Source organism: Indicator indicator, chromosome 19 (genome assembly GCF_027791375.1).
Source record: "Indicator indicator isolate 239-I01 chromosome 19, UM_Iind_1.1, whole genome shotgun sequence".
NCBI lineage: Eukaryota > Metazoa > Chordata > Aves > Piciformes > Indicatoridae > Indicator > Indicator indicator.
The window spans coordinates 11459612-11473924 of record NC_072028.1 but is presented as its reverse complement, the minus strand read 5'-3'; the positions used below and the strand labels follow the sequence as shown (position 1 = coordinate 11473924).

General features: G+C 43.0%; 2 protein-coding genes across 2 annotated transcripts; one reads left to right on the top strand and one right to left on the bottom strand.

The window, feature by feature from the left end:
- Positions 1–1556: 1556 nt before the first annotated feature.
- On the bottom strand, positions 1557–5521 carry TMEM231 (transmembrane protein 231). Its single transcript, XM_054389852.1, has 7 exons — positions 5380–5521; positions 5129–5298; positions 3979–4107; positions 3224–3367; positions 2860–2941; positions 2617–2722; positions 1557–1737 (listed from the first exon to the last, which is right to left on the bottom strand). The coding sequence occupies exons 1-7, from the start codon at positions 5519–5521 to the stop codon at positions 1557–1559; spliced, it is 954 nt and encodes a 317-aa protein (XP_054245827.1).
- Positions 5522–5980: 459 nt separating this feature from the next.
- GABARAPL2 (GABA type A receptor associated protein like 2) lies at positions 5981–11470 on the top strand. The gene is made up of 4 exons (XM_054389634.1): positions 5981–6057; positions 6394–6449; positions 8661–8833; positions 10897–11470. Exons 1-4 carry the CDS (start codon positions 6024–6026, stop codon positions 10985–10987), a joined length of 354 nt encoding a protein of 117 aa, XP_054245609.1. The 5' UTR covers positions 5981–6023; the 3' UTR covers positions 10988–11470.
- The last annotated feature ends 2843 nt before the right edge of the window (positions 11471–14313 follow it).

Sequence of the window (14313 nt, the reverse complement as noted above, 5' to 3'; positions counted from 1 at the left end):
TTGGTATGAGGTATAACTACTCGCATTTCACTGTGTAAGTATCTGCAGTGAATTTCAGCTGGTGTGCCAGATTTGCAGGAGTACCTCTAGCACCCAAAGGTGCACAACTCTGTAATAAAGTAACACCTGCTCATTAATGTGAAACCCTGCATTAGTTTTATTGCCGATTTTGGTAACATTATCAGTAGTCCTTGGTGCCAGGTACAGACTTCAAAGATCAAACAGAGGAGTTCATGTACGTACGCACACAGAGTCAATGCTCCTTGCAATGATCTACTATATGTTGAGACACGGGTCCTCATGTTAGTGTTTCCTTTGCACTGAAGAAGAGGTTGGAGTCCATCCAACATGTAAAAGTTGGGAGAAATTCAAGCTGCATAACCAAAAAGTTTAAAATAAGTCTAAACAGAAGTTCAAAAAGAAACTGGCCATTTTGAGGAAGAGAAAAACACAGGAAGAGGCAGGTGTCCAAACTGCCAGGATGTTGCACTCTAGTGGCTGAAAGGTGGGATAATGCTGTACAAGTTGCTCTTTCACCTTTCATAGTTGTACCATCTCTTAAGAGTTCAAGACAACCAAGGACACACAGGACTTTGTTAACTAGCACCTAAGATTGTTTTAGAGTCTCTCCTGCCCTAATGTTGTTTTGCTAGAATTAAATCTTAACTGCAAAACTGGAAACACGATGGAAATTTCATTGTTTTTCCATTTTAAGCTTGTCTGGCATAAAAGGTAAGCCTAGAAAGAGAAAGTAAATTTAAGTAATCTTCCCTGCCACCACCATCCCCATCAAGAATGTGGACACAGTCTTCAAGCGCTTACCTGGTTATTATAATTGATTCAATTTTTATCTAAGTTATCATTTAAGTTCTGAAAGTAATAATTCACTTGCTTTGGCACTCTGAAGGTTTTCTGGTATATTTTTGTTATTTTTCTTGACATAAATATCAGACTTTTCAGTTTTACTATTCCAAATTAACAATCTAATGCTACAGTAGTAATACCAATAGTAAGTGACTTTGCAAACCTTGCACCCACAACCCAGTTTCTAGCAACAGTCTTGAATCTACCAATCATCCAATTTAATCAGTTGATTAAACAGTTGAGCATGGATAGCCATAGTTGCAGAATTGTGGCTCTGACTCTAACTCATCCAATAAATTTTTTCACATTTCTTGCATTTTTTTCCTTTCTTAATGCACATAAATGCATATACAATAACTCTTGGCAGAGCAGCAGTGAATGAATTTACAAGACAGTAAAAGTGGTCTGTTACTGTTGTATATTTCTAGCACAGGTCATGCAAAACCAGTCTCATTGCTTTGTACTGTTTTTGGAAGTGTGTTCTGGTTCAAAAAAACCCAAACAAGTAGGGTCTTCTTTAACTGTCAAAAGTATTAAAATTCTCAGTCCCAAAGCAGTGTTCCAAGAAAAAGAGATGAACACGTACTTTTTAAAAAGGAAGCACAAACAGAACATACTTGGAATACACAAAGTTCTGATCTCTCAAAGCGTATAAAGAACTTCATTTCTTCAAAGTGTTCTCAGGCATCTCCTCAGGACTGGTGTTGTTTGTAGGACAGTACAGGAGACACTGGCAATATTGGAGTTGTAGTCAACACCTGATTCTGAAACACAAACATTTTAATCCTACCAAATGCCCAAAGAAAAATAAGGAGAATGCTGACATACTGGATCCAGGCAAATTTAATAATTTCCCAAAATCCTGGCTGATATTTAAAGAAAGTCAAGGACTGTTAATGAAAAAGCTTCTGATACTACCACTACAGAACCTAAACAAAAGAACTAAGGATGTAGAAAGACACAAACTCATTGGATGCCATTTTTTTTGTGGCAAACGGAAAGCCTTTGAGGCCCACAGAGTCCTAAACACCTTTTACCATGGTATCTAACAAAAGCTGCAAGAGAATGTCTGTTGCAGAAGACAGTTAAATCAATTCCATAGGAAGTGCCTATTTTGTCCCTGACTCACCAGAAAGTGGTTATTGGTAATATTTAGGCAGTTAACCAAACCTCATAAAGAATGTGCTCCATATAGATTCTTTTTAACACAGGCTTACTCTTGCCTGAGAAAAGGATTAATGAATCTAATGCACATTTTGCAGAAAACAAAAGTTCGTCTGTCTGTGCATGTAAGAAGTTTGCCATGTCCACTACAGGGCTTACTATTTGGTGAGCTTACCTTGCACACCAATTTCTAGTGATTTGGTTTAGGTCACAGAATACAGTATCATGCTTTGCTAGTGGTATCCAGGACAGATTGAGACAGCAGGTACTGCAAGAGCAAAGGCATGACTTGCTACAGATATTCACTGCAAATGGCTAAGAAATGGCCTTAAAGGCCAGTTTAGTAAGGCTGAGAAGCAACATAGATTTACAGAAGAGAAGGGCACAAAGTGGTTATGCAAGCAGATCCATCTGGAGGACCAGGCAAAAAGGAATTCAGTTAACTCCAGAACTATAGCATTTGCTTAGCTAACAAAGGAAAAGTTTAGCAGCAAGACTACAAGAAAAGAGCTTTCGTTTGGCCTATATGGGAAGGCCCAAATGATGCAACCCAATTATGTCACAGTTGATGCAGTTTTCAAAGGATATAAGATAACTTCCACTGGGTAACGAATAGTGGCATTAATGATAAATGGTGTATCTGTTGCTCTTCCAGTCATCCAAACAGGGTTGAGATCTGAAAAGACTGTTGTCACTAAAACAGGGAAAGAAAACACCCAGGTTAAGGGATGTTAAGGTTCAGCCTTAACGCAGAACTCAAGTCCTCACAGAACAGCTGTCAATATGCTAACTACTGCTGCCTGTACTTCGCAGCACTACGTTCAGGCTTACCATTTCTATCCTGATATGCTGCAATGATGTTTGTTAGATCATAGTCACTCGCAAAAGGACTTGTGCCATTGATCACAGACACCTGTTACAACAAAGAGATACCTGCGTGACTTGTCCACTCTTTGAAATTCTACTGAATTTATTACTCAGAGTAACCGTGCCCTTGAAGGAAGGGACATAAATATCAGACCGAGTATCTTGGCAGAAAAATCTCTTCCACCTTTCAGCCTGACATGAAAACAGCAGTTCCAAAGTTGTAGGGTACACTCTGTGCAAGAGTACAAATAACTAGGGTGTTACCTATGGTACCAAGAAGATAAAGAGGGGCAGAAATTGGGGAGGAGGAAAAAATAAGTTTCCTCACATTGTATCTGGTATCCAGTCCACAATGGTTAAGTAGTTGCCTCTGCTTCAATTTCAGGTCTCCATTTACGTAGAGTTGAGACCCTGGCACAGGAGAAAAAAACTGAAGAAAACCCATGCTCTGCATCACAAATGTTGACATTCTCTGAAATGATGAACAGAAGAAAAGAGAATTTAGCTGGAGGCTGGAAGGGGAAAACACAACACACTTTTCTACCTCTTTGTATCTACAGATTTTCTGCATGGATTTGATTTTTTTTCCTAACTCCAAAGTTTCAGATTGTCACATTAGTCTAAACAAGGGAACACTGAATAAGAAATTTTAATTGCTTTTTTTAAAATAAACTGCCTTACTTGTAAGTTAACTAATTTTACAAATTTGGTGAAGTCCAACAGTTTGTGGCTAATGAGGAAGATTTAACTTGCTATAATATGAAAAGCAGCAAGATTACTAAACATGTTCATTGGAGACACTTTAAAATAGCAGTCAAAACCAGCTAAGGACTCCTGCTCTCCAATAAAGAGCAAACCAGGAAGTTCCTTAGCTCTTATTAACCACTCAATCTGAAGGAAAATTTTCACATTTACTGTCCAATGAAGGTGTTGTGAATATCAGAACTCTCTGTGATACTAATCGCTGACTTAATGGCTGTGCTTGATAAGAATCTCTTGGTGAAAAGGTTCTTTCATGCTTTGCATAACTACTACTGGAATATTACAGAGTCTATATGCCACAATAAAACTAAAAATGCTCACATAAAGCTGGTAGGAAAAGAGTAGAATCAGATGAACACCAACTACATGTTCTGTGGGTTGTAGTGGAAGTTCCAATTTAAAATGCAGCTGATCCATTTTGCCATCTTGATTTTTGTCTTCTTCTCTAGCCTAAAACAATCAATAACAATATATGCTTTTTTTTTTACAGACAGGAACTTCTGTTAGAAAGAAAAACAAAAAAAACCAACAAAACAAAAAAGGGGATCTCCACAACTACTGCATGCACATATTAAGCAAGCAAATAAACTGCATAGTTAGAAAAGCAATTAAAAAACCACTTCACTTTATAAACACAGGACTAGAGGCAAGCAAGAAGCCTGCAATTTTGTCTGTATACAATGTCTCACATGTGCCCCAGGGAGGGAAAGCTCATCAGACTCAGAGTTCTCTTCTGCCCTGTGCCATTGCAACCATCTCCCCTGCATGCTACAAAGCCTAACCTTAGTGTGTGCCAGATGGTCAGACTTAGGATTCCGTGATTCTGTGGCCAGACTTTTGCCTTTTGCCATTACAGCCTGCCTCTTAACGGCCTCTGTACTCCAATTGCTGGTTGTGAGTCAAGGCTTCCTATACATAGGTGCCACAAATGCCCAGTACTTCATCTGTTTGCAAACAGGACACAAAACAGAGATAAAGTAGGAAAATAACTGCCACTGTTGAATGCCCGGGAGGCACAATGGCTGCGGGACAGAGGCTACACGCTTTACAAGGCACTGTCTTCTTTCAAACCCAGAAGCTAGCTACCAATTCCTGTAAACTTCACGTCGTGGTAAATCATGGTGGGCATGGGCACAACTAATTTGAGGAAAGTGAACTGATGTGTTCATGCAAATCAGCAGTGTCACTTGGGGACACGGTTTAGTAGCAGACGGTTGGACTTGATGATCTTTTCCAATCTAAATGGTTCTGTGATTCTATAACGCTGAAAGGACAGAGAACTGGGCTAGTTAAAAATTACCTGTCCCAGGTGAATTTTGCCGAGGCACGAGGTGATGCATGAAATTGCTGCTACTTGAAGGCACCGCTGCATGACAGGCTGCCTGCTAGCAGGCACTGCTCCCACTCATCCCCTGCTCCCACGCTCCAGTCCCGCTTCCCACCGTCACTGCGGCCCGGGCCGCAGGCTTACCGACAAAAATGGGACTCGTAGCCGGTCGTCCTGGAGCCTGTTGAATGCTGGGAACGTGCTCCACGCCAAGAAGTTGCCCGGGCCGGGCCCCGTGGTGGCCACGAAGAGCAGCTCGTACCGGAACCACACAGTGGGTTGCTCCAGGTACGTGCTCTGCTTTAACCAGAAACCTGTGGACAGAGACAGCGCGAGGCCTCAGGACCGTGCCGCACCGGGCAGGGCTGTACCGCATGGAGTCGAGCGGTGCTCACCGTGGCTCCGGTAGGCCACCAGTAGTGGCGGCACATAGGTGAGCACCGTGATGAGCCCCAGCGCTAGCGCCGCGGCGGAACAGAGCCCGGCCCGGTAGCGCGTGTGAAGCGCGGGATGCGAGAACAGCTCCACGCCAGCCATCGCGAGCCGCCTAGCCGCGCAGAGCCCTCACCGTGGCAACGGCGGGGCACGGGACTGACGGGGCGCTGCGCCTATCAGCATTTAGAGCGCCCAGGGGGAGCGGGCGTGTCAGCCAATGAGCGTGTGCTGCTGCATTCCAGCACCGACGACTGCAATAAGCGCCACAGCATCCAGCAACAGCAGCGGGACGGAGACGGGGACACTTGCCCCGGCGGCGGAGCCCATGATGCGGCTTCGAGCGCCCCGGACAAGCCTCGCACCCGCCCGGTGACTGCAGGCCCGGGGGCTCCAGACCCGCCCGTCGATGCGTGCGAGCGGAAGCGCTGCGTTTCGGGTGGTTGCTAGGGAACTGGCGAGACGGAAGTCCCGCCTGCCGAGCCGTGGCTGTTGTTGTTGTTCCAGGGATCGTGACAGCTACAGGCCCGGCCGCCCGGGACGATTCCCCCGCCCGCCCGTACACGGGCCTCGCCGCCGCTGGCTCCGCATCCCGCCGGCCCGCACCATGAAGTGGATGTTCAAGGAGGACCATGCGCTGGGTAAGGGTGGGCCCTGCCCAAGGGCTGCTCGCCGACGGCCCCGCTGTCTTCAGTCTGCTATGTCGCCATCTGCCCCGGGGCCTCCCGACTCCGTGTTCTCCGGTCGGCTCCCCGAGCCGGTCATCTTGTCTGTAGGCGGAGAGGTGCCTGCGGCCCTCGCCGAAGGGTGGCGCGACGGGTGGGGGCGGCTTCTCTGAACAATCGGAGACCCCCTCGGGTGTGGGGTAGAGGGTCTCGATGCCCCTAGGCTCCTGGCCCTGCGAGCGCTGCCCTCTCTGCCTATGACACTGACGGTAATATTACTATACAACGACTAATTACGAGTTTTGTTCACAGAGCACAGATGTGTCGAGTCGGCAAAAATCCGAGCCAAATACCCTGACCGTGTCCCGGTGAGTAACCCAGACAGCTTCGAGTATGTAGAGGCAAACGTGAATAAGCTGTTTCCATCCTGCCCTCTCTTTGGTCAGATCCTGCTAAGTACATTCATTTTCCCTTTTGTGCCCTTAGGTGTTTTAAAGTGGCCTCAAACACATCTACCTAATCGAACATTCCCTTCTCTGTCCCAGTGCATATTGACAAGTAAGCAGGAGTGCCAGACTTTCTGAATGCTTGCCAGGCATGTTTATGGTTTGTCAATGCCCTAGTTTCTTCTAATGGCAATTAGATCCCAGCAAACACTGTCAGTGCCATGCAGCTTCATTCTGTGCCTGATTCTGAGAAAGACCATAAAATCTTTACACCTTGACAATCTTCCATCCTGGCTCTATAAAGGTGATTTTCCCTCATGTATTCCATGCGTATAAGCAGTCCTAGGCTTCTGAATCACAACATACAAATCTTGCTGCCTGAGGAGACAGTGCAAGTGGTGACCCCCTCCTGTCTGCATTAATACGTACCTGCTAAATAGTGAATGACCTCTCTTCTTCACAATTCCTTTTATCATGTATCAGTTAGATGACCACACTTCACATCTTTATGTAACATAGCCACATTCTCAATTTACCTGCTTGTGAGTAAAATTTCCCACATCCAATCTGACCGCACGTCTGACCGCTTGATAAATAACTGTAAATAACTTACCCCCTAGACAGCACAGTCAGGCAAGAACTTGTAATCCTACTGACTTTCTCTGCTGCAAAGTTGCCTCTAGTCACAGCATCTTCAGTTGCAGTCCAGCAAGCTGATCTCATCTTTGCCAGTCTCTGGTTGGCTAACTACTCGCTTATATATGGACTGTAGCATGTTCCAGACAGTACATCTCCAGACTTAGCCACTTGTCCATTTCAAGAACATCTTTCGTAACCCTAGGGAAAAAAAGACACACTGAAATTCTGAGAGATGGTGTATCAGGAATGGACAGCAAGGTGTGGATGGATGCAGGAATTAAATATCAAGTTGCAGTGTGGTGCTTTTCTTGCTTGATGATTCAGGTGGAGCCACATACCTTTTATGAAATAGTTTGCACCAAATATAGTCATTTAATAGTTAAAAGTGTTTTTCAGACTTAATGCATGTGTCCTGCTTTCCAGGTTATAGCCTACATGTAGAGTGATGTAGGCAAAAGGGACCAGTTCTCAGCTGCTGTATCTGTCTACCCGGATTTAGAGATGTTTTATTCGTTCAAACCTATTAAGATAATACATGAACAGTCTGCCTCTGTCCTAGGCTAGGTCTTTTAAGAATACAATGGGAACTGAAAGAAATTCATGCTTGCTAAGCACTGCAATTTTAAAGTGGCAAGTGGGAATCAAGTGGCTTAAGGGTTAAAGATATTTAAGGATTAAAGGTATCTATGAGTTTTACTGGAAACAGTTCAGCAACAGCCTTGACTTTCAGTTTCTACATTGTGAAGGTAGAATGCCTAGTGTGTTATAGTAATCTTAAAAAAAAAAAAAAAACCCACAACCAAACACCCTGGTCTTTGCCACCTCCCTTCAAGATATTTCTGCACAATGATAAGATGCCCCTGAGCCTTCTCTTCTCTAGGCTGAACAGTCCTAGCTCTCCCAGCCTTTCCTTAGAGAAGAAATGCTCCAATCCCCAAAACATCTTCCAAGCCCTTTTTTGGTCTCTCTCCAGTACATCCACATCCCTCTTGTTCTAAGGAGCCCAGAACTGGACACAACACTCAAGGTGTGGCCTCACCAGTGCCAGTACAGGAGAAGGATCACCTCCCTGGACCTGCCTGTCAATACTTCACCTAATGCAGTCCAGGATACTATGAGTCTTTGCTGCCAGGGCACACTGCTGGCTCCTGTTCAATTTAGGGTCCAAACTGCAGTTTTAACAAAAAGTTAAAAGATGTATATACTCTCCTGTCACAGGTTTCTTTTAGGCATATTGCATCACTTTACCCCATGACTGTCAATCCTGGGCACAGGAAGTTTGGAGCCATTGTATATGTGAACACAGGTTTCAGTGCAGTTCTAAATTCAGGGTTTTACAGTGCTGAGCCAGTCCTACCTTTCATTTGGTTGTGGTCAAGAAACCCTTTTTATTCCTCTGCTCACTGTTGCAAGCCTGTAGCAGCAAGCAAATTTCCAAAGCTGAGTGTTCATACTGACCCTGAAAAGCCTGACCTTTACACTTGCACTTGACAGGTCATAGTGGAGAAGGTATCGGGATCTCAGATTGTTGATATTGACAAGAGGAAGTACTTAGTTCCATCTGACATCACTGTGGCCCAGTTTATGTGGATCATCAGGAAGAGGATTCAACTGCCGTCTGAGAAAGCAATATTCCTCTTTGTAGACAAGACTGTCCCACAATCCAGGTGAGAGGCCATTCACTTGGTATTCAGAACCATTTCAGCAAGCCTGTGCATATCAGAGGGGACAGCAGCTCCTCACTTTGAGGCTTATTTGGTGATTTTACGTGGTATATGGTTACATCTTAATCTCACCATGTTAGTTTTTTTCTCATGAGTTTGATAAACATTTCTTGAGCTAGTCTGAAAGGAAAGGTGACTGAAAAATATATTATTTATTTCTATGGCAAGAGAGCAAGCTCTGGAGTTATGACAACCTTGGGTGAGTGCAAGAACATTTACATCACCGCTGCAAGGAAAAAACCCCTAGATTAACAGTATAAGAAAAAAGTTGCATTTTAAATATTCAAAAGAAGAATGTCATAAATCATTCTGAAAAAACATTAACCTGTTAGCTCACAAAGAAATTATGATGTTACAGACTAGTTGCTGTTACTTCTTTTTAAAATTATTTACTTTCTTCTATAAATACAAAACACAAAATGACTATAGAAATGGTTTTCACATTGCTTTGATACAGGAATAAATTTCATTGTTGTCTACCTACACAATAATGTATAGCAGAAGCAGCTACTACAACTGTTCTCTGGACAAGAGTCTGTACGAGATTACTTAATAGTATTTGAAGAAATAAAAGTCTTGATGTTACATGGCTTAGATAAAACATTCTTACCAATTCTTACCTGTGTAACAGTTACAGTCCTTCCAGGTAACTTTTCCCAACTCACTTAAGAATACTTTTATTTACTTTGTGATACACGATAGGACCTGTGAGAACTATCTTTTTCTGCTTATCTGCTTGCTTTCTTCCAAAAGTAGTAGGAATGCCTGTATGTCATTTTCTTAACAGTGCTGTAGAACTGCTAGGAATAGGAAAGAAAAGGGGCACATTGTCTCATCTCAAATTCATGATGACATACCACATCTCTGCTGGAAAAACAGGGCCTTGAACCTTCAACACGAACATAAAAATGTTAACTTGTTAACAGATAAACAAAAATGTAATCTATTAATCGCTTTGCTCCTCTTGCAGCATGAGTTTATTCCGTAGATCACTAGTTCTTGACATTCTTTTCTCTTCACCCAGAAGTTTATCCACTACTCACCAATTCTCTTCCATTTCAAGTACTGCCTGCAGCAATTCCCATCTCCTCTCTTGAGTAGCCATGATCATTTTCCCTATCACTATCATTTAATCTACATCTTTCAGTTCACTAGCTTTTTCTGCCTTGGAAAGTTAGAGAAAGGTGAGCTGAGGATAGGTCATCTGTGCCAATTGATGTCAACTGCCTGTTTCCTCTGTAGGTAGTTGGCTGGAGCAGTTGCATTGGCTAAGTAATTGCTCGGGTTTCTTTTTGTCTTCAAAATACAAATACTGCTGTAAAGACTGCAACTGCTTAGACTCTGAAGGGTCATATCCCTATTCAATTGACCAGAATTTTAATTTGATCAATTGCTCAAAACCTTATCCACTGAAAAAGTGGTTCCTTCTTATTAACTTGCAATTTATTGCCTATGCATTTTAAGTCATTGCTTTTTAACAATATAGAGAACAAATTTTTTACTCCCCAAAACAACCTGGTCAGAAAAAGAACAGTCCAAAAAGCTCAAGTTTGGTAGACTGGAGAGCAGCTGAACATTGATGACTACACCAGGTAGAGGGAGAAATGAGCTTGCTCACACAAGAAGCAAGACAATGCAGCTGTGTGGAAGGATGATTGTATCAGGCTGTTGATTGTGGCATTAGTCACAGAATCAATAATGGACGATTCAGAACCTGAAATACGTGCAGTGACAAATTTGCAGTTAAACAAGGATTCCGAGAAATGCATTTGTGACAAAGTAACTAAAGGCTAGACACGCTGCAGAGCGCCCAGGATCATTTCCCTATCTCAGGAGCAAACTGCATTTCACAGATCCTCATTTGGGTATTTTAATTTACATGCAGACTTACAAGTTTTAGCTTTTATGAATCCTCATTTATGTGAGGTTCTAACTGTTACCATTTTCAACTGTCATGACACAAGCAAACTGTTCCTCTTTTTTTTTTTTTTTTCCACCTCCTCAAGCTTAACTATGGGACAACTTTATGAGAAGGAAAAGGATGAGGATGGATTCTTGTATGTTGCCTACAGTGGAGAGAACACATTTGGTTTCTGAATGGTGGGTCTTGGCTACTATACCATCCTGCTGTGTATCTTGTAAATAACTGATCATTTTCTGTTCTGACATCCACAGAAGTTCCTTCTATATACATGAGTTTGTAACTGGATTTATTTCTTAATATATTGATAGGTCTTGTTTTATTAGACTGTTAAATTATCCCAAAAAATGGGGGTTTTGGTTTTGTGCATTATTTTTTTTTTCTCATGGCTGTGAATTCCCAGAGGCTCACTCCTTTGAGGGATACATTTGGTTACACTGATTAAATAATAAAGCAAAGTAGTTGAGCTGCTAAAAAAATGAAAAGAAGAATATGCATTTATTCTGTTTTGAGGTGTTTAGCTTAAGAAAAATAAAAACATGAAATTATTATTGGGAGCACTGGATTTGCTAGCTTCTCTGAAGCAGGAGCAAGATGCTGATTGTGTTGAATTGAGCTAGTATGTTCTTCTTTCTCAATTAACAAAGAAGTACAATAAAAATTCCTGTCACAAAGAGGCAGTGCTGTCATTTGTTTACCTTAACTTTGGCCAGAAAGTTACATTATGATGTTTTAGGTTTATAAAAAGACCAAGTGTAAGGTCCTGCTTGGGTCACAACAGCCCCATGCAATGCTACAGGTTTGGGGCAGTGTGGCTGAAAAGCTGCCTGGCAGAAAAGGACTTGTGGATGCTGGTAGACAGCCATCTGAACATGAGCCAGCAGCATGCTCAGGTGGTCAAGAAGGCCAACAGTATTCTAGCCTGTATGAAAAATAAATCAGGGAAATGAGTATGCCTCTCTACTCAGCAGTGGTGAGGCCACACCTCAAATCCGGTGCTCAGTTTTGGCCCCTGACTACAAGGACATTGAGTTGCTGGAGTGTGTCCAGAAAAGGGCAAAGAAGCTGAGGAGGAGTCTGGCAAACAGGTCTTACAAGGAGCAGCTGAAGGAACTGGGATTGTTTAGTGTGGAGGAGGCTGAGGGGGGACCTCATTGCTCTCTACAACTATTTTAAAGGAGGTTGTAGTGAGGTGAGGGTTATTCTCTTCTCCCTAGTATCAGGCAATGGAACAAGAGGAAATGGCCTCAAATTGTGCAGGGAGGTTTAGGTTGGATATGAAAAAAAATTTCTTTACTGAAAGAGTGGCCAGGCTGCACAGGGAGGTGTTTGAGTCACCATCCCTGGAGATGTTCAAGAACTTTGGACGTGGCACTTCAGGACTGGTGGTCTTAGGTTGACCGTTGGGACTCGATGATCTTAGAGGTTTTTCCCAGCAGAAATAGTTCTATGATTTCTATGACTCTACACAGCTGCTTATATTATTGACTAGACACTGTACAGCTTCTGAACCTTTAACATCTGGATGATGGTACAAGGAAGAAACAAAGATCTATCTGTAGGTTCCAAACCCAAGAGTTTCAGAGCTACTAGATCTCATCAGAAGAGTAATGCCTGCCATGGACTGTCAACAGAGAAGTAAATACATGGGCTTTGGAAAGCAGGACCTAGGTGACAAGCACATAGCACATAAGTAAAGGGCACCCAGGAGAAGGAATGATACAAATAGGAGACCAGAAAGCTGGAGAAATGGAAGGTATAATTTGTACATGAGTTATTGCAGAGAAAAATAATTAAAGAGTTAAAACAATAGCACCTAGACAAGCTCAAGGAGAGGGCCCACGTGAGCCTCATGAGGTTCAACAAAGTCAAGTGCAAGGTCCTGCACCTGGGTCAGGGCAGCCCACAGTATCAATACAGGCTGGGGAATGAACAGATAGAGCAGTCCTGCAGAGGACTTGGGACTACCGATGGATGAAAAATTGGACATGAACTGACAATCAGCCCAGAAAACCAACTGTATCCAGGGATGCATAAAAAGAAGTGTGGTCATCAGACTGAGGAAGGGGATTCTACCCCCCCAGTCTTGTGAGACCCTACCTGAGGTAATGCATCCAGCTCTGAAGTCCTCAGCACAGGAAAGACACAAAGTTCTTGGAGCGGGTACAGAGCAGGCTGCAAAAATGATCTGAGGGCTGGAACACCTCTGCTGTGAGGCCAGGCTGAAAAAGAGGAGGCTCCAGGGAGACCTTTTAGTACCTAAAAGGAGCTTGTAAGAAAGATGAGGACAGATTTTTTGGTTGGGTGGTTCACTTTGGGTTTGTTTTTCACACCGAAAGCGGTGAAACATCGGCCCAGGTTGCTCAGAGCTGTGGTAGATGCCCCATCCCTGCAAACACTCAAGGTCAGGTTGTCCGGGGCTCTGAGCAACCTGCTCTAGTTGATGATGTCCCTGGACCCTGCAGGGGAGGTTGAACTTACATGACCTTTAAAAGTCTCTTCCCCTTCAAACTGTTCTCTCAGTCTACTCAGTTGATGCAGAATTTGAAATGCTGCATGCAGGATAAAGAATTGAAGATCAGTTCCTCCAGTTTATGAGCACTGTTGCCAAAGCACGTGTGCAGCACAGTGAGAGGCTTTGTCACAAAACCAAAAGCTGTTATTTGTGAGGCGCTCAACTTCTCTCCAAATGGGCTTACCATGGTTACAGAGCTACCTCTGCCTACAGGCAGAGGCACACTTGTGGCTCTGAATGATGGGGGGTGGGCAGTGAAACCACCTAACTGACCTAGCTGCTCAGTACTGGAGTTCATGCATTACTATTAAAAAAATAAGACTGGGTTGGAAAAATAGCATCACTGTGACTTTCATAAACCAGCAAGGAAATACTAATTATAGTTTAGATTCCTAATGAAAGTTTTACTTCATTTTCATGCTATGCAGTTCAGAATATTTAGTTTTTAAACTGAATAGTTGAAATTTGTAATTTCCAGGCTTAAATCATAATAAATCAAACTCCCATGAAGTCATCGTATGCCTAGAATTATATTGGCTCTAGTTATTCACAGGTACTGGCAGAAGGACTCCAAACTGAGAAGAGAGAAGCCTGTGAAGTGCTGACACTATTCTGGAGGCTTATCAACAGTAACAGTGCTGCATGTGCTTACTGCATCTAAAAATGTGCTGCTGCTTTCAGTAAGCCTTTCATTCAGAACAGCACTGCAATGTATAGAGCACTGCTGTAGCAAACATTCCATCATGGCTTCCATCCTGAATTCCTTCCACCCTGCCTCTTTCCACGCATTTACGTAAATATTTACACTGAGCAGAATTTTTGGCTCAGAATAAAGGAATGTGGTTTCATCTGTGATTTTTTTTCAATCACGTTTTATTACTGGAAAATGTTCTGTCTCCTTTAAGCTGAAACTTCACAGTTTGTCTGTGGTTATCAAGAAGTAATTTTTTGCTAGCTGTTATCAAGAGAGAAAGGTAACTTAAAACT